The 23,606-nt window shown below is 47.5% G+C and overlaps 1 protein-coding gene across 1 annotated transcript in view; it reads left to right on the top strand.

The window, feature by feature from the left end:
• Positions 1-5,703, top strand: part of LOC147579766 (uncharacterized) — a 48,742-nt gene extending 43,039 nt beyond the window's left edge. The window contains exons 4-5 of the mRNA XM_086708518.1: positions 4,606-4,728; positions 5,271-5,703. Coding sequence (XP_086564644.1) covers positions 4,606-4,728; positions 5,271-5,317 — 170 coding nt within the window. The 3' untranslated portion in view covers positions 5,318-5,703. The remainder of the gene's footprint in view (positions 1-4,605; positions 4,729-5,270) is intronic.
• Positions 5,704-23,606: the final 17,903 nt, after the last annotated feature.

Genomic DNA, 23,606 nt, shown 5'->3' on the forward strand with positions numbered 1-23,606 from the left:
CTGAAGTTGGAGAACTGGACATGTGGTACCACAGAAGCCAAGAGAAGAATCACTTTGACCGCTGGCCAGCCCCAGACACACAGTAGACAGAGAGAGTTAGTTTCCCCTTTAATGGAAATAGTATCATTCATTTATTTTAAGTCTCTCAAAAGATAGAACATTACCTTTCATGCTGGCATAAAATCAATTTGCAATGGCATTTTTTTCCTCTTTCATATGTCGTTCAAGGTTGAAATATAGAGCCCCGAAGAGTTGTGGGTTGGTCACCCCTCTTCAAAAGCATACATTTACCAGCCTGCAAATCCACCAAGTGAAGATTTCCCTTTTTCTGCCTTAAGTTCACATGATTTAATTCGCCCGAGTAACCTGCTGTCATAGGTTTTCACGGAGTCCTGATAGCTAACAGAGTAATTAATGCTTTAGGCTTTTAGGAACTGTTTCAGGTTTTTATTAATCACTGTTGTGATTGCACATATGAATTATGAAGGAGTTATTTTGGTAGTTGGGTTTCCCCTTCAGAAAAATTTCCATATTTGTTCATTATGAACTGATAGCCTGGAGAAGAAGAATAAAAATGGGGAATAGTTGCCTGGGTCCTATGCAGACATTTCAAATTATCCAGAGTAAGGATTACTTTACAGTAAACAGAAAGAGCGTGGGTTGTTTGAAGTTGGTGGTTAAACGTTTTCTCTTTCCCCCACCATAAATTAATTAGAGATTCTCCGTGACTGCCCCCTGAATATATGGATTTTGTTAACTGTTTAAAGATGTGTTAACATCAGAAGGAATTTTGTGGGTTTTGTGTGGTTTGTCTCTGATTCCCGCGTTTGGAGGAATCCCTCCTAGGACCTTCATGATTCGTGTGCTGTTCTTTTGGGAGTTTCCCAGGAGACAGAGGTATCCAGGTAACTGGAAAGAAACAGAAACCCCTCCTTCTTCTTCCTTCTGATTTTATTTCGGGGCGACATCATGGAGTTTCCAAAATTATATGATTGTGTGTGCGATCAGTGTATGAAAATGGAACGCGATGGCCCTTATCAGGTGCTTGGGACCCAGTTCTACAGTGTAAAAAACAAAACACAGGAACTGTGTTCTGGGAAGCTCCTTCCCCGAAGGCATCCCCTCGCCCCAGACTTTTGCAGGGCTCAGTGCGTAAATTCTAGTGGCTGCTTGTGAGTCCTGCTCGCCCCTTTCCTTGGTGTGGGGGTAAATGTAGATTTCCCCTGTGTTTACAGGAAATTTTACTCTCTGCCTTTTACTCTGACAAGAGAAGACTGGCCGCTTTCCTGGGAACAGGGCTCTTTTCAGTGATTAGAGTGATTTTCTGTGATTCTCCCATACTTGGAAAAGATTTTTTGCGACTACAAATAGAAGACAGAGTAGTTATATCACTGTATCGATGGAGGCAGGCCACTCTGCGAGTCTCCAGTGCCTTGACTATTAAGTGAAAATACCTGTTATTGCTCTAACTGCCATTTTTACTCTTCCTGAGTGGCCGGTTGGGGTGAGCGCTGGGAGAAGGAGCTGGGTTGGGCTGGAGGAAGTCCATTTGCAAAGTCAACAGCGGAAGTATTCAGGCAGAGCCTCAGACATCTGATCTGAATTCTGTATAGATAAGGGGGGGATCCGATACTCAGCAGATGGGCCATCCTGCTAATTCTAAGAGTCACTTGCTGGGACAGACTAGGCGCGTCTAACCTGATGGTATTTTCATCTTAATTTACTTGCAACCTGCTTTTTGTAGGTAACGGCATTTCTGACAAAGGTGATAAATTTGCTAAAGGTTAACATTCAAGATTCTTTCCTCACATGAGTATTATATAATTATATATACATTTGCGCTCAAAGTCCCAGTCTAACAAATTCCCTTCACAGGAGTACCATTTGAGTGCCCACTCTCGCATTAATTTTATTTGACATTATATCAACATTGCATTCCTAGCCTAAAAGGAGAAATCACATGCGAATGCAGGGGTGTGTTTTAAAGTGCAGTATTTAGTTTGGCCGTGAAAAAAGCAGCCAGCTAAGTCGCTAAAGCAGAATTTTCTAAATTAGTTAATATAAAGTGGCCCAAATGCACTAAGTTTAAATTGTTGTAACAAAGCCCTAAATGCTGGCGCATGTGGCTGTTTTGATATTCCTAGCATTTTTCCTCTGGGGCTCCCAGAATTGACTACGATGGTGTCTTGGGAAAATTAACTTGGGAGCCTTCAGAGGTGAAAGAAAGCGACAGAAAATAAGTCACTGTGGTGTCGCGAGTGGAATTCGCTTACGTGAGACCCCACGCGAAAGTCAAAGACCTGATTCTTCTCCCATCTGCACTAGCTTCGGAGCGAGGAAGTTTATCAGTTAAAGGTGGAAGCATCCAGTTCCCAGTTCTGCTGAATAAAGAGTTTCACAAACACTGCCGTTGAGTTGGGGGGTAGTTGGGAGCCCCATGCAAAAGCATTATTTCTCTGACCAGCTGATCATGTGGCCACGGCATTGCCTAGCACTAACAGAAGTGGACAAAAGCATGATTTGGGGTTATTAGCCCTAAATAAGAAACAGTTGTGGGGTATCATCGATATCCTCTGACTTGGGGTCTCGGCTGAAGTTTGAATCAGTGGCTGCCACCAGAGAGGATGCCACCTAAGCAGCATCCAAGGGACCAAACGTGGCAATTTCTTTTGGTTCCAAAATGCTGACTTTTACATACTTTGTGGTCTGTGCGTTCTCGAGCTGTGCTTTGTGCTTGGCTATCACGATGAATTGCAGACGGGGCTTTTGTTTTCAGAGAATCCACCAGCATTGGAGAAGACCGGCCTTTGGCGTAAGTGGGGAGCGGATAGTTTGTCTCCCCTATTTGTCTTAATTCCTGCATTGGTCCGTACTCCCCATGGACCTCCAACCCTGCCAGAGTTTACTGGTCCCAAACAGACACTTCAGTCCCCTCCATGCTGTCTTCAGCGTGTTTCTGAAGTGTCAAGTGGCTGGTGACCAGCAGACCTGTGAACCTGTCCAGGTGGCAGGGTCCCTCAAGGTCATAACTAGAGTGATTTCAACTGTGACCTCTGGAGTCATTATCCCCTGGGGGTCCCTTTGGTGCGCTGGCTACTTAATGCCATCTCTGAGAGGTACGAATGTTTCAGGGAAGAGAGGAGGAGAACAGTTGTGGTTTATGAAGCAGAAACTTTTGAGTCCGTATTGGCCGTCATCGTCATCAGGGCAGACAGCTTTGTTCTTGGCGCTTTCCTTTGGCTTTGAGGATTTTGTGATTTTCTTACCTGATCGCTTCTGCTTAAGCTTCTGACTAGGCCCGTGGGGTATGTTTGCATCCAGGGGTAAGCTCTGGTGATGCCGATGTGCTGTTTTGTTTCAGACTTCTGGTATAGCCTTTCCAACCGCCTGCAAGGTACTTTGTGCAGAACTAAGAGATTTGTAGGTGTCTGGCTGTCAAGGCCATTCTGGATTTCATAGGGAAGGGATTTTGAGCGCTGGAAGGGCCCCAGAGGTCTGGGCCACCTTAGCACAGGTAGATAAGCCTAGAGAGGTGAGGAGCCAGGTCTCTGGACACTTACCCAATCTTCTCTTCTCTTTCTGGCCGTTGCCTGTAGTCTGATCAGAGAAGCTTCTCACTGTGACGCCCATGCAGTGGGATGCAAAGTGCTAGAAATCCCTCTGCTGCGAGCTGATGACAGCTATGTTCCGGCACCCTAAAATGGGAGGGCGCTTTGAGACTGTGGAGTTGAATCCCGAGGCCCTAGGCTCGGAGTCGATGGGCTGGGACTGGCACCTAGCTCCCTTGAACTCTGCATTCAGTTATCCGCCCCCCTCCCTGACGTGCTGTGGGTGGAGGGTGATTAGAGGCACCCATTGGCACATTCTCTCTCTGCTCTCTTCCTGCCAGCTACCGAGTGTATCCCTGCCAGGCCTTTATCACCCCCAAAGAAGACCTAAAATCTTATTAGGGAAGTATTTACCACAGAACTAATCTGTCCTTATTGAGGCCATGCCTGTGTTTTAAACTCAGTTAAATGAACTACCATTCCCTTAGAAAATATCCATTTCTTTGGAACTCTTGCTGCTGGCACCAGCTGCCCATGGGTGTCTTAGTCTAAACAAAATACACAGACTGGGGGCTTATAAACAACAGCAATTTGTTCCTTGCAGCCTGGAGGTAGAGGTCTGAGATCACGGTGCCAGCACGGTTGGGTGGAGGGCTTCTTCCAGGTCACAGACTTCTTGTTGAATCCTTCTCTGGAGGAGAGGGCTAGGGAGTACAAAGGGGTCTGTCTTATTTATAAGAGTACTAGTGACCGAATCCCCTCCCAAAGACCCTGCCACTCCTAACACCGTCACGCTGGGCGTTACCATCCCAACGTGTGAATTTTGGGGGGACACAAACATTCAGACCGCAGCAAGGGGGTGACACTTTTCAGCCAGAAAGTGGTGAGGTTCTGCTCTGGAGTGGACTGAATGATTGGGGGCTGGGCGAGGGGCTGCTGATCAGAGAGTGGCTCAGATCAATAATAACTGTAGACAGTGACCTTGGAGATGATTCCCTCTGCCCCCAATCCCCTTAAAAATGACTCCGCTTTGCTCCCGAAGACCTTCTTTCTACAGATGCCCCCTCTGCCCTTGACCTTCAGCCCTGGGATGGAGAACCATTTCTGACGGGTTGCCAGCTCTCACCCCCCAGCTCTTACGTTGCCTGGCTCGTCGCTTGGCCTGAGCATAGGAGCCCAGGTAGGGTCTGTATCGTGTGAAGGGGAGCTCGTGTGCAAGCGTTCTTCTCTTGCACGGTTTGGAATTTGCTAGTGAACTAGCTCAGCAGGTGGAGGGCCCAGTCCCTTCTTTAGCAAAATGCCCGGAACGCAACAAGTACAGCTGATCTTCTCTAAGTGCAGCTTTATTGGCATCTGGCTTCTTGTAATATATTTTTAATATACTATGTATGCTGTATCTGAGTAAATCAGTAGGTATGTTTTGAAATTAAATATTTGCCAAGGGCTAGGTTCTTCTGGTGTTAAATTATTGATAACAAACTTCACAGACACTGTATGAGACTTGATGATATATGATTTTCGAGTGACCTGCCATTTATTAGACTTTATCTGCCCATGAAATTCATTTCCAATTCAGACCATATCTACTTTGGGATTGCTTGCCAGAAATCTATTCCCAGGTTTCTCCTTATTTCAGTGAAATATCTCTGTCTCAGCACCTTTCTCAAGGTGGCTGATCTAATCGGGGGCCAATCACTTATCACTTCTCATTTCCTTTGGCAGGTCAGTCAAACCGGGAAGTGCATCCCAGGGACGCGCAGAGGTACTAGGCGACCCACCCCCTTCACCCTTTTCCTCCGTAACGGAAGGTCGGAAGGGGTGGACTCCTCCAACCAGAGCCCTTCTCCAGGGTCTGTAAACAGAAACAGGACCACCTTCATGGTCAGGAAAACGGAAGTGGTCTCTCTCTGCCTTCCCGTCTGTCGGGAGCCTTCAGGAACCTCTCCGCACCGAACAGGGCTCAGGGACCCTCAAGCAATTAGAACTCATTTGCAGGGCACAGAAGGCCACTGGGCCCTCAAATCTTTTTCAGCTCCCCCTTCCTATCTGACTTCTCTGCACACAGGTGCATGCTTCTGGCTGCTGCAGGGTCCAGCTGTCAGGAGGACTCTAACGTGTCATCACAGAAATAAAATTTGTCACCTTGTGTTCCCAACCTCTGTTCTTTCATGTTTAACCAGCACTCGGAATCTTGATAAACATGTCAGGGTTTCTATTTTTATTTCCTAATTAATTCCGAAAAGGAGCAGAAGACGTTGCTAATGATAGAAAAGAGAAAGGGACAGGTCGAGAGCTGAGGGTGCCTTTTGTTTCTCGGCTTCATGAGACAGTCGAACGAATATGGGCGTCTAGCAGTTTGAGCAGTTACTGGGGGCTTACCAGTGGTCTGGTGATTCTTGGGCTATCCTGGAACTGGTCAAATTCATGAACAGGTCTAAACCGATCAAACACCATGGCAAGCTTTTCTTCCTCTACGAATGGACAACAATACCTCATTTTCCCATGCACGAGCGAGAACAAGCATTTTCACGTATATTAATCTTCAAATTATTTGAAATGTAGTTTTTAGCACGACTTCTTTAGTGTATTCTCTGAGTACATTAAACCTAATTTAACCTTTGTCTTGATGATTCAAAATCATCTTTCTAAATATCTAGAACTGTGTGCTTTAGTGATTCCGGAATCTTAACAGTCTCGAGGGTGTAGTATTTTAATTAAACGAGCATTTCCTCTATTCCATTGTTACCAAAAAGGCTGAAATAATAGACATGAAATAATGGAAAGAGTTCTAAACTTAGAGCCCAAACTCTGGTTCTAATTTAAGTGTAATCACTAATTAGCTGTTTGACCTTTAGCACATCTCTTAACCTCTCTGAAAATTTATTTCTTCATCTACAAAAATGGGGAATTGGACCGTCGTATTCCCAAGGTTGTTTAGATTCCTAAAATTTTATAATTTTTTGATGAAGGGCCATGGTCTTCTATAATGCCAGTTGGCCTAAGGGCCTTTGGGGGGTTAGGATTATTTGTTTCTTTATGATACAGCCCCACATTGCTAAGATTTTCTAGATATTGTGCTGGCTTTGAAGTTTTTCTTTATTCCCTGAGTTGTAAACTTCAGCCTCCAGGCCAAATTCGACCCACCACCTGTTTTTGTAAATAAAATTTTATTGGCATAGAGCCACAGTCTTTCGCTTCCGTCTATAGCTTCTTTTGAGCTGCGGTGGTAGAACTGAGTAGTCACAACAGAGAGGGCGTGAGCCACAATGCCTGAAATATTTGCCCTCTGATCTTAGTAGGAAAAGCTTGCCAACCCCTGCTTTCTTTAAAAAAAAAAATTAAAAAACAAAATTTCTCCCGTCCAGTCTATCTATCACTTTTCATTGCAATCACGGTCTCCCTCCAGGAGTTAGTTTTAATTTACCACATCCACCTGACTAAAGGCTAAGAAACCAGTGGACACAACTAATCAGAATTAAGTTCAAAGAAAGAGTCGATAGGTTCTGAACAGAACTTCAAGGGGACAATCCAGGGCAGGTGCTGAGTACTTGGCTTTTTAGCTGCTTAGAGGTCCGTTCTCATTTAAATGTCTGGGTCATTCTCCATAGTTATGCCCTGTAGTTGAAGCCTTACTACCCCTGGAAATTTCTGGAAATGGCTGCTTTTATTTTGCTGACCGGGATTCTGGGTTTGCCATAAAACCCTCTTCCTAGCTGTACGCGTCACCTCATGCCTGTGGCATGACCGTCACGGGGAGGCTCCCTGCAAAAGTAGTGAACCGAACCTGATCCCCACACCCCTGGGTCTCGATCCTGCTGCGTGGACCCCTGGCCGCGTGACCGGAGGCAGCCTCTCTACTGCTTCGTCTGTAAGATGGGAACGATCCCGAGTACCTCGTAGGTTGTGCCGCAAGGGATAGCACGTGTTTCAGCTGCGCGCTTCAGCTGCCCTTCTGCCACTTGGGTGGACCGGTTGTGAAACGGATATGCCACATTCTGGAAAAGGAGAGGAGCCCCCAAGCAGCGGGGGGCAAGACACTGTGCTTTATTTATTTATAATTTTTTTCAGTGTGTGTTTATTTTTGAGAGACAGAGAGAGACAGAGCGTGAGCAGAGGAGGGGCAGAGAGAGAGGGAGACACAGCATCCGAAGCAGGCTCCAGGCTCCGAGCCGTCAGCACAGAGCCCGACGCGGGGCTCGAACTCACGAACCGTGAGATCGTGACCTGAGCCGAAGTTGGCCGCTCAACCCACTGAGCCACCCAGGCATCCCAAGACACTGTGCTTTAAAGTTTGCCATGTGCTAACTCGGTTGCGAGTGGCCAGGTGAGTCAGCCTTGCCAGAAGACAGCGTTGGCTCAGCTCGTGGTAAAGTGAGACCTTGATTCCTATTAGGCCCTTGCTCCTAGATGGGGAGGAGGAGTTAGGTGAGAGGCAGGATGCAGACAATTCTGGGTCCGTAGCAGCAACAGCACCAACCCCGGTTCCTATCAATTACTGGTAATAATGCTGTTTTGTGGGCATGGATGTGAGACCGTGTGTGTATGTGTGTATATAGACTATGGCCTCGCTGTGTGGTCTATACATTCCTTAAATGCAGGAACTATTTTTTATTTTAGCTCCAGATCCCCATGGAAGAGAACAATGTCTGGCATCGACAAATACATGTCAAATCGATGCGTAATGATCAAGGTGTTCGGGTGGCACAAAAGTTTCTGCTGAGGCTTCTGCGTGGCCCAGAGGTCTAGGTAGACCTCTGTCGTAGCCATTCATTTAAAATGGGTTCCCTGTACCGTGCTCAGTGTCAGAACACGGCCCCCTCTTGGAGGAACTAGCCCTTCCTTTTGGAGAAAGAACTAGAAGGCAGGCGACAGCTGCAGTGACAGCCCCAGCTGGGCTGAAGTCTGGGTGGGAAGTCTTGTCTTAGCCGCTGCTCCCCTGGGATCGCCACAGCCGTCTGTCACCTCCGTCCCGCCCCTGCCTCTGAGACTGGACACCTGCCTCACCTCCATTCCTTTGGCCCCTCTGCTGTCAAGGGGCGATCAGACTGGAGGAAGTGAAAAAAAGACTAATGTACAACTCAACTTGACAGTCATCTAAGAAAGGGCTAAACTATACAGCGCGGTGACCGACTGTAGACATTTGAAAGTTGCTAAGATCTTGAAAGTTCTCATTGCAAGAAAAAAAATGTGTAACTGGGGGTGATGGGTGTTAGCTAGACTTCTTGTGGTGATCATTTCACAGTATGCACAAATATCGAATCAGTATGTTGAACGCTGAGAGTAAGATGATGTTATCTGTGAATTACACTAGAGTTAAACAAAAAGGAACCTACCCATCCTTGATCCATGTGTAAATAAATACACACGAGTTTCTAGGGTACCTGCCTGGCTTACTCGGTAGGGCATGTGACTGTTGATCTTGGAGTTGTGAATTCTAGCCCCACTTTGGGCATAGAGCTTACTTACAAAAATTCATAGGAGTTTCTTTCTGTTCCATGTACTGTGCTGGGAAATGAACAGCAAACACTTGATTCATTCATTAAAAAAAAAATTACATTCTCTGATTTTTGCCAGGCTTATGCTAGTTGTTGAAGTTACAGCAGTGACAAGGACAGAGGAGGCCTTGCTGGGGAAGAATTCATTTAACAAGTAAACAAGTGAAACAGTTGCAAATTGTGATGAGAAACAATGAGGGATACAAATGTTAGGGGCCAGCTCTGAGGAGGTGACATTTATGAAGAGTCTTAAAAGTCTAGAAGGAGCTTCATAATGCAGATGACCAAGATTCCAGGCTGTGGGCACGGCATGTGCAAAGGCCCTGAGGCTGATGGAGGGAGTCTGGCTGGTCTGCGGGATTGGAACAGGGTGAATGTGTGGGAATGGGTGGCCTCGGTGGAGGTCCAGGAGGTGGTGGTCAGGTGCAGGCTGCTCTCGGAGGAGGTTGGGTTTATCGTAGCTGCCATTGGCAAGCCACTCGTTGGCTTCACGCGTTCAGGTTTCTATTGAGAGCATCCCTTTTGCTGTTGTGTGTAGGAGGTCATGGAGACCAGGAGAGTGATGTCCCTGGACCAGAATAAGGTAAAGCCCTGAAGAAGTGAAGGTGAAGAGAACGTTCTGGTGGTTCGGAAGGGAAGTCGGGGGGACAGGGAGGTGCTGGGATGCTGACATCTAGGAGGTGGCACTTATGAGAGAAACTGGGGTGAGTAGAAGGACATCTGGGGGAAAAGGGTGCCGGTGGCACAAGGCACCTATTGGAGTTGGTAAATGTGAACCAGTGCAACCTTTCTTATCCCTGCCACTCATGCGTCATTCTGCGCACCGATGAGTGCCTCGCTTTCTTCCTGCACATGAATCTTCCCCCGGGACCCCTCTGTACCCACATTCGTACCATGTCGCACCTTCCTAGTTAGCACAATCGCTCGCCTGCAGTAGATTCTCAAGAAGTAATTGTCGATGCACACTGCGTCCCCAGCTTGTTCTGAGAACCCGATTGCAAAACAGGAAAAAGAAACCGTGGGTGAAGGGGGCGCAATGCAAATGAAAGAGGGGCTTTTGTGGTGTCAGTGAGGAAATGGGTATTTTTCGAAGGAGGGACCTGAGACAAGTGATGAGGAAGAAATGAGAGAGAAGCTGGTTTTAGGGGACACACCTAGACCTCTGCCCCTCGAGGCACCTCTCTTGGCTGCTGCACCTGAAACCTTGGGTCAGCTGTGTTGGAAGCAGGTCGCACATGGACACCTGTCATCTCTTTCCTTTCCATTTCTCCTCCTTTTCTCCTCTTCTCTCTCTTACTGCGCCCTTAGAGGAAAAAAGGCAAAGTGAAACGAGGAGGAAGGGGGCGGGGAAGAGAAGGAGGGCAAAGCCACGGGCTTCATTCAGGGGTCATGGGCCAGGGGATGTCCTTTGAAATACGTGGCTGCTGTCACACACACACACACACACACACACACACACACACACGAATGGGTTGTGAATAGTTTCATCTCCCCCAGACCAGCACAGTGAACACTATTTTCGCTCTATGGTTTCAGTGTTCTGGAAGATTGAAGGTAGCGATAGTAATGAACTTAAAAGTCTATTTCTGCGACAGGTCCCACGTCCTGAACTAGTAATTTCTGACAATGCAAAATAGCGAGCGCAGTGTCTTGCGATTTTGAAAGTTACGCATTTGTTGCATTTAAAAAAAAAATTTTTTTTAAGTTATTTCTTCCCTGTAGGAAAGTAAAGAAATCCACAATAAAATAATAATTAAATGCTGACAGTGCTAAATTTCTACCCAGCATGAGCTGGCAGCGGTTTCCTACCAAAACATTAGGTCATTTGAAGAGAAAAAACCTGATTAAATACCTCTGTAGGCTTCTCTGATTAGCCGTTCTTAAAAGAGTCTGTGACAGTAATGAAAGGGTGTAATTTGACAGCCGTAATTTCCTCTTGAAAGAAAGGTAACGTAGAATAGCGTGTACGCGTGAGGTTTTTACAGGAATTTCTTGTTGGTCTTTCCTAGTGGGTTTGTTTTACTAATCATTCGTTTCTAGCAGCTCTGAAGAGCCCACTAGCCAGGAATTATGGCTATGGTGAGATGAAAAGTACGTCGTCTTCCGGGCGTGAGGCTTGGGGGGCGATTTCAATGCCAAGCCTCTCTTTTCTTTCTTCTCCACCCAGTGGGTTTTATATTTCTCGGGCTAAATGACCTTGACACGGCCAGGTTTGGGAAATGAAGTGTTGGTTGCAGAGATCCTCTGTGCGTCCCCGTGTATTAATTTTCTGCGTCTGGCAGCTCCCAGCGTCTCTTTGTATTAACTCGCCACGGCATGAGGGCTGCAGGCCAGATTTGACGGAAGATGGAATGATTATGTGGCATATGGTAAATGCCACCGCCACCACTAATTACTCTTTCTTTTCACTTTTTCCTTGGCTTCCACTGGTGATCGGGGCGGGGTGGGGGGGTGGTTCTTGAATTTGGAAGTGTTTACCTTGTGTCAGCCCCATTATATACTCTCGCCCTCAGCGGATGTTGGAGCAGCTGACTTTCTGGGCTCTAATGTGATAGAATTGGAATTTCAAACCTAAGAGCAGACTAACGGCTCATCCAGCCCCAGGACTTTATTCGAGAGACGGAGATCTTTGAGAAGGGGAGGTTAGCCGGGGAGGCAGGTGCAGAATGGAGCCTGGAAGTGAAACCTCCCCAGCCCCGGACAGACCTGGTTTTCCCTTTGCTGTCCCGCCTCTCAAAGGCTGAAGTCAGGCCAGTGTATGAGCGTCCCACGGCTGCCGTAACAAAGTACCCCAAGATGGGTGGCCCAAAGGAACAGAGATTTATTCTCTTACACGTTCAGGGAGTTAGACATCCCAAATCAAGGTGTTGGTAGGGCCACGCAGACTGAAGGCCCTATGGCAGAATCTGTTCTGTGCCTTCCTCCTAGCTTCTGGTGTTGCTGGCAATCCTTGGCAGTCCTTGGCTGTGCCAGCATAGTCCCGGTCTCTGCCTTAAGCATCACGTGCTTGCCTCCCCTGTGCATCTCTGTCTGTGTCTCTCCTCTTGTAAGGACACCAGTCATACTGGATTTAGGGCCCACCTTACTCCAGTGTAACCTCATCTTAACTAATTACATCTGCAAGATCCTTTTCTGAATAAGGTCACATTGTGAGGTTCCGGGAGTTAGGACTTCAGTGGATCTTTTGGGGGGTGGGGACACAATTCAACGCATAACGGGCGGGGCTGGGGAAGGTTTTCCAGGAAGGGTTTTTGGAGACGTTTAATGGCGATGAATCATTATCACCTCACCTTCAACTGTACTTTTGGTGCTTGTTCTGTCTTTATCCTTTTTCCTGTCAAGTGCAGGAACCTGAGTCCTTTCCATTTATTATTAATGATGATGATATGTAGCTTTCACTTTTTAGCTAGGAGTGAGAGCATGTGAGTCAACCCAAGGATTAGCCAGAAAAAAAAAAAAAAAAAAAAAAAAAAAAGGATGAAGTTAAAAACGAGTCAGAGGCAAGATTTGAATTGTAGATATTTTTGTAGAGATTCTCTGGGTTCTTTTTCAGTCTGCATTAAAGCCCTTCAGTTTGGAGAGTTGGTTCTATTTATTTTTATATTTGCCCCATATTTATTTATAATTTAGAACAATTATCATTTGGCATACACAATCATTCATTCTATATTATTTGTTCTGTAATTTATCCAGAAGTCCCAATTATCCTGCCTTTCTCCTTGACTGATCCCTCACTCTAAATTCACCTTCTGGAAAGATTGACCATTAAAAAAAAATTTTTTTTTAATGTTTACCTATTTCTGAGAGAGAGAGAGACAGAGAGCGAGCGAGCACGAGCGGAGGAGGGGCAGAGAAAGAGAGAGACGGAGAATCCGAGGCAAGCTCCAAGCTTTCAGCACAGAGCCTGACGCAGGGATCGAACTCACAGACCACGAGATCATGACCTGAGCCAAAGTCAGACGCTCAACTCACTAAGCCACCTGGGTGCCCTTTGTTATCACCTTGCATTTGCCCTCACACCAAACAGATCAGCTCCCTCATCTCCAAATATACCTTCTTGCTCCCTCCCTCCATCCTCTGCTCTGACTAGATGTCCCCCTTCCCCTGCTGCCGCTCAGAACCCAGCCTCCCCTCTGGGGCTCCCATCTGTCATCCCCTCCTTCATGGACGCTGCTCCAACAGGAAGCGGTCTCCTCTTGGGTGAAGTCCAGTGGACTTCATTTGTCGGCACCTCGTTTGGGTCTCACACGACTGCCCTTTAGTGCCGTCTCTTTGTAAAAGTAGCCGATTAGTAGCCACAGGAGCTGCCTTCTGCTCCCGCCACCGTGCCCGCTTGGTGTGGCTGTGGGACGCTTATGGTACTGCCTGCCTCTCTGTGGTTCTGACCATCCGATGAGATAGAACGTTACAATCACTTGAAACTCGTCTATGAGCAGTGCTATTCACATATTTGTCGCCTGATGTGAGTACTCACCTGTAAAATGGACCAATTAATAATAGTACCTGGGGAGGTTAGTGGCACCTGGCTTATAGTGATTCATCAGTGATAGTTAGCTGCCCTCCCCCTCCTCCTCCTCCTCCTCGACAGTATCTCTGCAGACAGGGTGCTTCGCCCCTTTAGGATAGAGGGATCCCCTCCCTGCGTAAGATGGGTCCTGACACTGGGCGATCAGTAGACACTAGCCGGCCAAACTGAGAGTCCCATCCCTCTGTGCACAGTACCTGCATTTTCCTATGTCTCCTTTTTCCCGGGACATTGAAATTCCCCCTGATCACTCTTTAGCCTGGAAGTTTTTAAATGAATAGAAATCGGCAGTGTTGATGTTGGCTCTAAACCTAAATTCGTGTGATGGGTGAATCTCTGTGGTCATGCAGATGTCATCATTCGAAAGTGGTCCAAGTTCTTTTTCTTTTGAGACCTCCTCGTGAGGGTGTCACATGGGCATGTCTTGAAAGGGAGCATCCTCTACTAGGAGCGTGGTCTTGACAGCATCGAGGTTTGTGTGGGAACCCTTGGAAGGCATATGCGAGGGCAGAGTTGTCCTACAAAATGGTGGGGCAGCCAAGGGTGGGTACAGCTCTGTGTTCCTCGCGTGGTGTGGGGTAGCTGGGTAGATGAGAAGAGACAGAAAAACCTTGCAGGTGACTACTTGGAGGTAAACTTCGATATGTTGTCTAAAACTACATGGCACGGGCACGTGGGTGGCTCAGTCGATTGAGTGTCCGACTCGATCTCAACTCAGGTCATGATCTCACGGTTTGTGGCTCTGAGCCCCACATCCAGCTCTGTGCTGACGGCGCGGAGTTTGCTGGGGATTCTCTCTCTCTTCCTCTCTGTGCCCCTCCCCTCCCCTCTCAAAATAAATAAACTCAATAAGTAAATAAAAATACATGGCACAATCTGCTCACACACATACAAAATTTGCTGAGTATATACTTTTTTTTTTTTTTTTTTTTTTTTTAAATTTTTTTTTTTTTTTTTTTCCTTTTTTTCAACGTTTTTATTTATTTTTGGGACAGAGAGAGACAGAGCATGAACGGGGGAGGGGCAGAGAGAGAGGGAGACACAGAATCGGAAACAGGCTCCAGGCTCTGAGCCATCAACCCAGAGCCTGACGCGGGGCTCGAACTCACGGACCGCGAGATCGTGACCTGGCTGAAGTCGGACGCTTAACCGACTGCGCCACCCAGGCGCCCCTGAGTATATACTTTTTGATAGTAGTGTCGTTTTTGAATTCCTCTTGACCCTCCTCCTTTTGGGTCAACCTTCCCAGTACACTTTCCTCACCACGTCCAAGTCTGTCCATACCTATTTTTTTACATGGATGTAAGAATAGAAATTCCTCTGGGGGCAAATGTAAATGTATTTCTTTTCTTTCCATGTACCAATAGGATGCCCTGAATGGCACTGATGCTCAAAGTCTGTTGACAACTGACTGTCTTTCTAGAACATATGACTTGGGTGATTTTATCAAGAATTGAGGGTGTGGCAGCAAAATTCGTGATGTCTATTTAGGAGGAGTTTTCCAGTAAGAGGCTGAATGGGAAAATGGTCAACTCCTACTGCATAGATACAGGTCCAGGAAGGCAGGTGGATACCCTACAGAGAGGGCTCCAGGAGATGAAAGAAATCTTGCCATTTTGATGTGATGGTGAATTAATATCACAGTCACACTGGAACCCCTGCACGCACGCGCACGCACACGCACATGTGCGCATTCTTCCCTCCCAAGCCTGGTAACGGGATCACACCAGCCCAACCAGAGCAATAGTGATAATAACGGACCGCCTTTCTCGCAAGAGGCACCCAATTCACAGCTCTCCTGCCAAGTGTTTTGGGAAGATCCCCTCCTCTGCTGTTTTCCTCTAAATTCACAATCTGGAAGGCTCGACCATTTTAATTTCCTCGATCCTGTCATGCGTTGCACAAAGTCGGTAATGGCACCTCATCCTCTGCCATTGTTGTCTCCTTACACTTGCCCCGCTGAGCCTCCTCGCCACCAGATGGCTCCACGTCCTGGTCTCCACATGTACCTTGTGATTGCACTCCGCCATACTTTGCTCTGGTTCCTCTTGCCATCTGACATGGTCTTTCCCTTCCCCTTCTGGCCCATCTGAACCCAGCCTACCCTCAGGGGCTTGTATCCACCACCCCTCCTTCGTGGATGCTGCGAAGTGATCTCCTCCTGCGTGGAATCACTTCGATTCCAGTGGAATTCCAGGGGATTCCGGCAGAATCACTTCGATCTTACGGGACTGCCTCAGGGATGCATCAGGCATCCCTGGAGTCTGTGAAAATAGACATTGCCCTTGAAGGTGCCCCAAAGCCATCAAGGTTACTTGAGGCCTCTGGGAAGTGTCACGCCATCATTGTAGAAGCCAGCTCTTGGTGACACCCACCAGTCATGACATTTTCCCTTCCTTCCTCTCCTGGGCCTGCATGGATCCTCACCTTCCGCTTGAGCCCCTCGGCATTCCCAGACACCTCAGATGAGGCCATAACTCGTGTTCTCTTGGCTTTTCCACCAAGTGCCGATTTTCAACCAAGGCACCTAGACTCCCTTACCTGTCAGTCGTTGCCAGCATCTTCTTTGGTCGGCCTGGGCGTAGGGCATGGCCATTGTTGCAGCTTTTAAACGATCTGGCCCACCTCTGTTGGAAATTCCTCACTGAAGCTCTATCTGGAGGCCACAGAGCGGGGTTAGGAGGGCGAGACCTGTTTTCTAGGGTCGGCTTGTCTACTGGTGGCTGTGTGGTCTTGAGACAGTTAGTTTTGTCCTTTGAGAGCCAAACAGGTGTATGTGAAACATTTATCTCAGTAGCTGGCACACACACACATTCAGTGAGTGATGTAGCTGGTTTTATTTGTCTTTGGAATATCCTCAGAGATAGCGAAAAGTAAATCACTTAAAAGCAGGTAATACGTGGGGCGCCTGGGTGGCTCAGTCGGTTGAGCGTCCAACTTCGGCTTGGGTCATGATCTCACAGTCTGTGGGTTCGAGCCCCACGTCAGGCTCTGTGCTGACAGCTCAGAGCCTGTAGCCTGCTTCAGATTCTGTGTCTCCCTCTCTCTCTGCCCCTCCCCCGTCATGCTCTCTCTCTGTCTCAAAAATAAATAAACATTAAAAAAAAAAAAAGCAGGTGATATGTGCCGGGCAGTGTAATTTTGGGTCCATAACGATAGGTCATTATAAAGCAGTGAGAGTCGGACTTGTGAATTGGCTCTGGAGTCCCTTCTAAAACCGAGACAACATATGCTACTGTTCATAGAGCCAGTGTCATCCAGGGCTCGATTTCTGCTGTCCTAAAAGTCTGTACCGGATCGAGTTGTACAGGTAACTTGGGGGCAGGGTGTCGTCCCCCTCCTTCACATGGTCAAGACAGGCTATGTGAGAGGTCCCCGTTTTCTCTCCCCATCCCTTCACCAGGGGCCCAGTGGCCGCGTGAGGCCACACCCTGGCCTCCTATGCTCATTACTGGTTTGAGCACAGAAGACCAGCCTGGCAGGCCCTCACTGTTCTTGGAAGACTCCCTCGTTCCCCAAAGTGCGTGTTTGAGCCAATACAATTGCCCCTGTCTCCTGAGCGGTTGCTGTGCCGTTCCAGAGCCGAAGAGAATAGCTTTATCCAGTCCCTGCCCCCTTCCCCGCCCCCCCCCCCCCACTCCCCAGTGTTAGGAGGAGCTTTGCTCCCTGATGCTGATGCCCTGCACACAGGAGTTCTGATACATTGCATTAAAAAACAAAGAGTCCCATGAGTTTGTAATTGCACTTTTCTCATTACCTTTTGGTAGCACTGTGCCTTCTAGAGAAGGCGGGTGAGAATATGAAGCCATAAATAGGAAGAAGTTTCGCGTTGAGAGAGGCCTAAGCCTGCTCGACCGTGAATAGGTTGCCCAACATGCATTAAGCATCTCCGGCAGGTAATGAAAATCCAGCCGTGGCCTATCTTGCCCCATTGTCACCCCGCCTTTCCAGATGGTTCCTCAGGGCCTGCTGTAGCCTCCTTGCCTACTTCTCCCCTCACCCGCGACGTGCCTGGCTCTGCTGGATGCCTGGGCTCCAGATACAGCTTGTCTCCTCACTAACCACCCCCCTAGGCCGGCTCAGCCTTGCCTGAGGGATGGGACTTGCCCAAGACCTAGGGTGAATCTTGACCTGAGGCGCTGTTTAGGGAACTCCGTCCCAGAACCCTTCCTGCCTCGTCCAACTTTGACTTTGAGTCCTGTTTTGTTTTGCTTCGTTTTTTATTGGTTCCCCCACTGGTCTCCAGATCCCTACCCTGTTTCTGAGCCCAACCTCCTGTCTTATTTCCCTGGCTGAGAACCTAGGAAGGAGGGGCCTGGGCTCAGCCTTGACCTGTCCCCAGAATAGAGCCCGCCTCTCAGCACCCACCCAACAGAGGGGCTCCGCTCGCCCCCGCAGACGGTCTGCCTGGCGGCTTTGACTTTGCACGGCTCCCTTCCTGCTTCGTGCCGTGTCACGGCATTCTGCGCTCTGACTTTGCGCCACCTTTTTCCTGCACTGCCCTTGGTATACAGTGGAGATACTTCATGCAGGTTTTAACCATACACTCCTGGCCCAGATGGGTCCTAGATAGATATTATCTGGAGGAGCAGAGACAAGTCTTCAGTATGCATCTTCATTGTCCCATCAGTAACTACACGTTGTGAGTATTTATGTCTATAAGGTTACTCTATTTTAAAGTGTTTATAGCGGCGCTTTTCAACAATAGCCAAATTATGGGAAGACCCCAAATGTCCATCGAATGACAAATGGATAAAGAAGATGTGGTTTATATATATGATGGAATACTACTTGGCAACGAGGAAGAATAAAACCTTGCCATTCGCAGCAATGTGGATGGAACTGGAGGGTATAGTGTTACGTGAAACAAGTCAGGCAGAGAAAGACAGATACCGTATGTTTTCACTCATATGTGGAACTTGAGAAACTTAACAGAGAACCATGGGGGAGGGGAAGGGGGAAAAATAGTTTCAAACAGAGAGGAAGGCAAACCATAAGAGACTCTTAAAAACAGAGAACAAACTGAGGGTTGATAAGGGGGTGGTGGGGGAGAGGGGAAAAGGGTGATGGGCATTGAGGAAGGAGGGCACCTGTTGGAATGTCGGGATGAGCGCTGGGTTGTTGTATGTAAACGATGACTCGTGGGAATCTACCCCCAAAACCAAAAGTAAACTATATGCACCGTATGTTAGCCAACTTGTCAATAAATTATATTTAAAAATAAAAAAATACAGTGATTTTCAATTTTTATTGTTTTTGTTTTTAGTTTTATTTATTCATTTGGAGAGACAGAGAGATCACAAGCAGGGTAGGGGCAGAGAGAGGGGGAGAGACAGGATCTCAAGCAGGCTCGAAAGCAGTCCGTGCAGAGCCCGATGCAGGGCTCGAACCCACGAACCAGGAGATCATGATCTGAGCTGAAATCAAGAGTTGAACGTTTAACTGACTGAGCCACCCAGGTGATCCAGTAATTTTCAATTTGTAAAGCAATTTTGTCTATGCTTACATTTTGCCTCATGTTCTGGCTTCAGTACCTAACTTTACGCAACGTGAGGCCACATTTTTGTGATGTCAGAGACGTCCTTCCGGCGCTTACGGTGGAATCTTTGCCTTCAGCGAGCAAAGCCCTGCCGGGAAGGCCCTGTCTGCCACTAACCAGGTGAAGTCAGGCTGTTGCACAGGAGTCGGGCCAGGTCGGGGAGCTGGCTGGCTGAAGTCAGCAGCGGTGGCACCAAGAGCTAGGATAGATTCCCTTGGAACGTTCCACCTGCAGGTGTATTGCTGAATTATACTCTTACCCCCTTCTGTCTGGGGCAGAAACTCCACTGGACTGCAGTGGAATTTCCAGACTGCCTTAACCTGCTTCCTCCCCCAGGGTTTTTCAACAGGGTGAATACTAACCCTCCAGTAAGAACAGGAATGGCGAGAAGAGATTTATTTCATCATTTTATGGAAAGGACTGCTCTTGAAGGAAATGAACAGATGGATGTAACTACCTTAAAGGGTGATATCGGTGCCTTTTGCCCCAGGCGTGAGCTCAGATTTATGAACTATCACTCGTCCTATGCTCTGGCCGTGCTGGTCTTGCAGACAGTCCAGACCTTCAGTGACAATGGCAAGGTTTTGGATCCAAACCCCACCACCCGGTGCAATTTGGCCATCAGCGGCCAAACCACAGCTTAGATGACCAAAGTGCTGTCCACCTAGCCCTTTCTGCCTTGTGGCTGTGTGCCAGGGCCTCAGAAGGGGCTCTGATTGGGTTGGTGTCTTTCTGCTTTCGCCCCATTGCTCACAGCTCTGGATCCTCTGACCCCCAGCATGGGGTAGAATGCAGGCCTTCCAGTTTTCTAGCTCTTTCCTGTCCCTTTTCCCACATCGGGTGACACTCTCCATCCCACATCTCTTTCTGGCAAACTAGAGACTACATCTCCAGGCACGGACCAGAGACCACTTGGGAATCTAAATCCGAGGCTGAACCCAGAAGCATTCCTTGTCAATAGCCCCAAACTGACTGGCCCTTGTGGCTTGTGACCGTCTGCCCCATCCCGGGAGTTCATGAATTCATCTTCTATGGGTTTCAACAGGGGAGGCTTTAGCAGAGGTACCAGACTTCCTGGGGAAGAGAGCCTGTGGGTCCTCTAACCCCCTCCACCCGAGGGGGTTTATTTTTTGAGAAAGGGAGACAGAGCGTGAGTGGGGGAGGGGCAGAGAGCGAGGGAGACACAGAATCGGAAGCAGGCTCCAGACTCAGAGCCGTCAGCACAGAGCCTGATGCGGGGCTCGAACCCAGGGACCATGAGAACATGACCTGAGCCAAAGTTGGACACTTAACCGACTGAGCCACCCAGACGCCCCCAGATATTATTTACTAGATAGATTGCCTGTGATAAAGATAACGTGGTAGAAGGTCACTTAAGATAGGGACATGCAGTTGACAGAAAAGGAAATAAATGGCTCTTAAGTGTATGGAAAGATGCTTTCCTCTCAGTGCTAATGAGAGAAATATAAACTGAAACCCAGAAGATCGTTTTTACCTGTTAGATTGGTGAAGTTCAAAATACATTTGACCCTTGAACAACACGGGTTTGAACTGTGTGGCCCACTTACTCGTGGATTTTTCTTGATAAATACAGTACTGAACATGTATTGTCTCCTCCTTACGATTTTGTTAATAAAATTCTCTTTCCTCTAGCTTTCTTTACTGTTACAATACAGTACATATAACCTACAACATATGTGTTAATCAAATGTTATCAGTAAACTTCTGGTAAATGGTAGGCTATTAGTAGCCAAGTTGAAGGGGAGTCAAGAGTTACACGTGGATTTTCGACTGTGTGGGTAAAGGGGGTGTCATATCAGTGCCCCTAACCCCCTCCTTGTTCAAGCGCCCACTGTGGTTCATAGTGCTGTGTTAGCCAAGATGAGGAGAAGCAGAGACACGTTGCTAATGGCAATATAAATTGATATAGTCTCCAGGAAAAGTACATTGGTCGTATTGAGGCAGAAAATGCATATATCGGTGGGCAAGCAAACCCATTTCTTGCCATTTATCCTACAGATGTACTCCACTTGAACACAATAAGGCAGCTCTATAGGTATTGAGACGGAATGATCTCAAAGTATGTTAATTGAGAAATGCTAAGTATGGAGGCGTCTGGGTGGCTCAGTTAAGCATTCGACTTTGGCTCAGGTCATGATCTCACGGTTCGTGGGCTCGAGCCTCGCGTCGGGCTCTGTGCAGACAGCTCGGAGCCTGGAGCCTGCTTCGGATTCTGTGTCTCCCTCTCTCTCTGCAACTCCCCTGCTCGCACTCTGTGCCTCTCCCTCTCTCTCAACAATAAATAAACACTGAAAAAAAATGTTTTTTGAAAACTGCTAAGTACAGGAGTTTACAAAAAACATTTGATTCCCCCCCCCCCCACCTTTGGTAGCATTTGCTGTTTTTTGTTTTTGTTCTAATTGTTTTTGTTTTTGTTTCTGTTTTTGTTTTGCTGCTGAGGTGTGGAATTGGTGGCTGGTGACGGGTGATAAGATTACTTACTTTTCCATGTATATGATTTTGAGCCTTCTGAATTTTGCACCATGTGCAGAAAGTACCCAAGTTTTTCGAAAAAATTGAAATGAAACAAAAGGAAGCAAAAAAATCAAAGTGAAGGGGCGCCTGGGTGGCTCAGTTGGTTAAGTGTCCGACTTCAACTCAGGTCATGATCTCACGGCTCATGGATTGAAGCCCCACGTCGGGCTCTGTGCGGACAGCTCAGAGCCTGAAACCTGCTTCAGATTCTGTGTCTCCCCCCTCTCTCTGCCCTCCCCCCCCAAGATGAATAAACACTAAAAAATAAAAATAAGAAAAATTTAAAAAAATCAAAGTGAACACAACAAAATATGGACAAAGCCCCAACTTATTTACTTTTCCTCTTGCTTAAGTAAAATTTAAATTTTTTTTTTCAACGTTTATTTATTTTTTGGGACAGAGAGAAACAGAGCATGAACGGGGGAGGGGCAGAGAGAGAGGGAGACACAGAATCGGAAACAGGCTCCAGGCTCTGAGCCATCAGCCCAGAGCCTGACGCGGGGCTCGAACTCACGGACCGCGAGATCGTGACCTGGCTGAAGTCAGATGCTTAACCGACTGCGCCACCCAGGCGCCCCGTAAAATTTAAAATAAAATAAAATGAGGGGCGCCTGGGTGGCTCAGTCAGTTAAGCATCCTACTTCGACTCAGGTCGTGATCTTGCCGTCTGTGTGTTAAAGTCCGGCATCGGTTCTGTGCTGACAGCCCAGAGCCTAGAGCCTGCTTGGGATTCTGTGTCCTCCTCTCTCTCTGCCCTTCCCCTCTTGTGCTCTGTCTCTGTCTCTGTCTCTCTCTCTCGAAAATAAAATAAAAACATAAAAAAATTGTTTAAATAAAATAAAATGAAAGTAAGAAAGTCACCCAAGGGGAATTCTTCTTTTTTTTGTTTTTTTGTTTTTTTTTTTTTGTTTGCCTTTATCATGCTTGATTTTCATATGCCTTTTTGTTTGTTAGGGCGATGTGAAGAGTATTTTCCTCTTCCTCTTCGGGCGCTGGAAAACTGACTTGAGTTGACTCCTTACCGCGGCAAAAAGGGGCTTTCTTTGCACGATTCTAATGAGCCAAATGGTCACGTCGGTGCTTTTCCCTTGATCTGCCAGTCTTTATTTCTGAGATCTGAGTAACCCCTGAGAAGCCGTGAGCACCAAACCTAAAACCTGGATACTCGCATTCCCTGACTTCCCAGTGAGTGGTGGAGCTAGCTGGAAAGGAGCCTTGGGACCTGCTGCCCAGGGAAATAATCCACCCCCCCACCCCCCCACCCCCCAGCAATCAGATAGCGGTTCAGGGCCTCGGATCCGAATTGGGTATTGAGCATTTTGTGAAGTGACTCAAGTACTGCCTTCCTGCTTTATGAGAAATTACAAGGTGTGGATTTGGGGATTATACTTGCCGCGGTTTGATTTCTTTCTTTCTTTTTTTCTCACTTACAAATTGTTTAGGCAGAGGGCCCCTTTCGTGGGGCTTGTCTTTCAGCTTGATTCACCACAAGCCCTCCTTTCTAGTTCTTCCTTACCACATTGTCTCCTTTTGTGTCATGTGGGGAACTGGGCGGCCTCTTCGCCGCGAAGGCCAAAAATGGAGCCTGCAGACCAGGCGCGGAGAGACCCTCCGTGAGTGCGTGCCAGGTGGGGTGTTTGAGAGATCCCCTTCGTGTTGACTTACTGTCTGTCGCCTTCAGTTAGGAGGATTCACCACAGCCACGTGGAGACACCCTCCAGGCCCCAGGAAAGAGCTGGTCTTATTGTGTACAGAGGCAATTTGGAGTTAAAGACTAACTTCAGCCGAGGGCCATGTTTACTCTTCTATTGTGAGCTGAAGTCAACTGGTTTGTTTGAATGGGGTCCGGCTTGGCTATACATTATTCATACCGGTTAAGTCAGAGATAATATGCGTGGTCCCGACATATATGTGAACTTAACATGCTTACATTTGCTGGTAGAGACTTGAGTTTGGCCAATATT

This window comes from Puma concolor, chromosome B3 (genome assembly GCF_028749965.1).
Source record: "Puma concolor isolate L17-30 chromosome B3, mPumCon1.1.hap2, whole genome shotgun sequence".
NCBI lineage: Eukaryota > Metazoa > Chordata > Mammalia > Carnivora > Felidae > Puma > Puma concolor.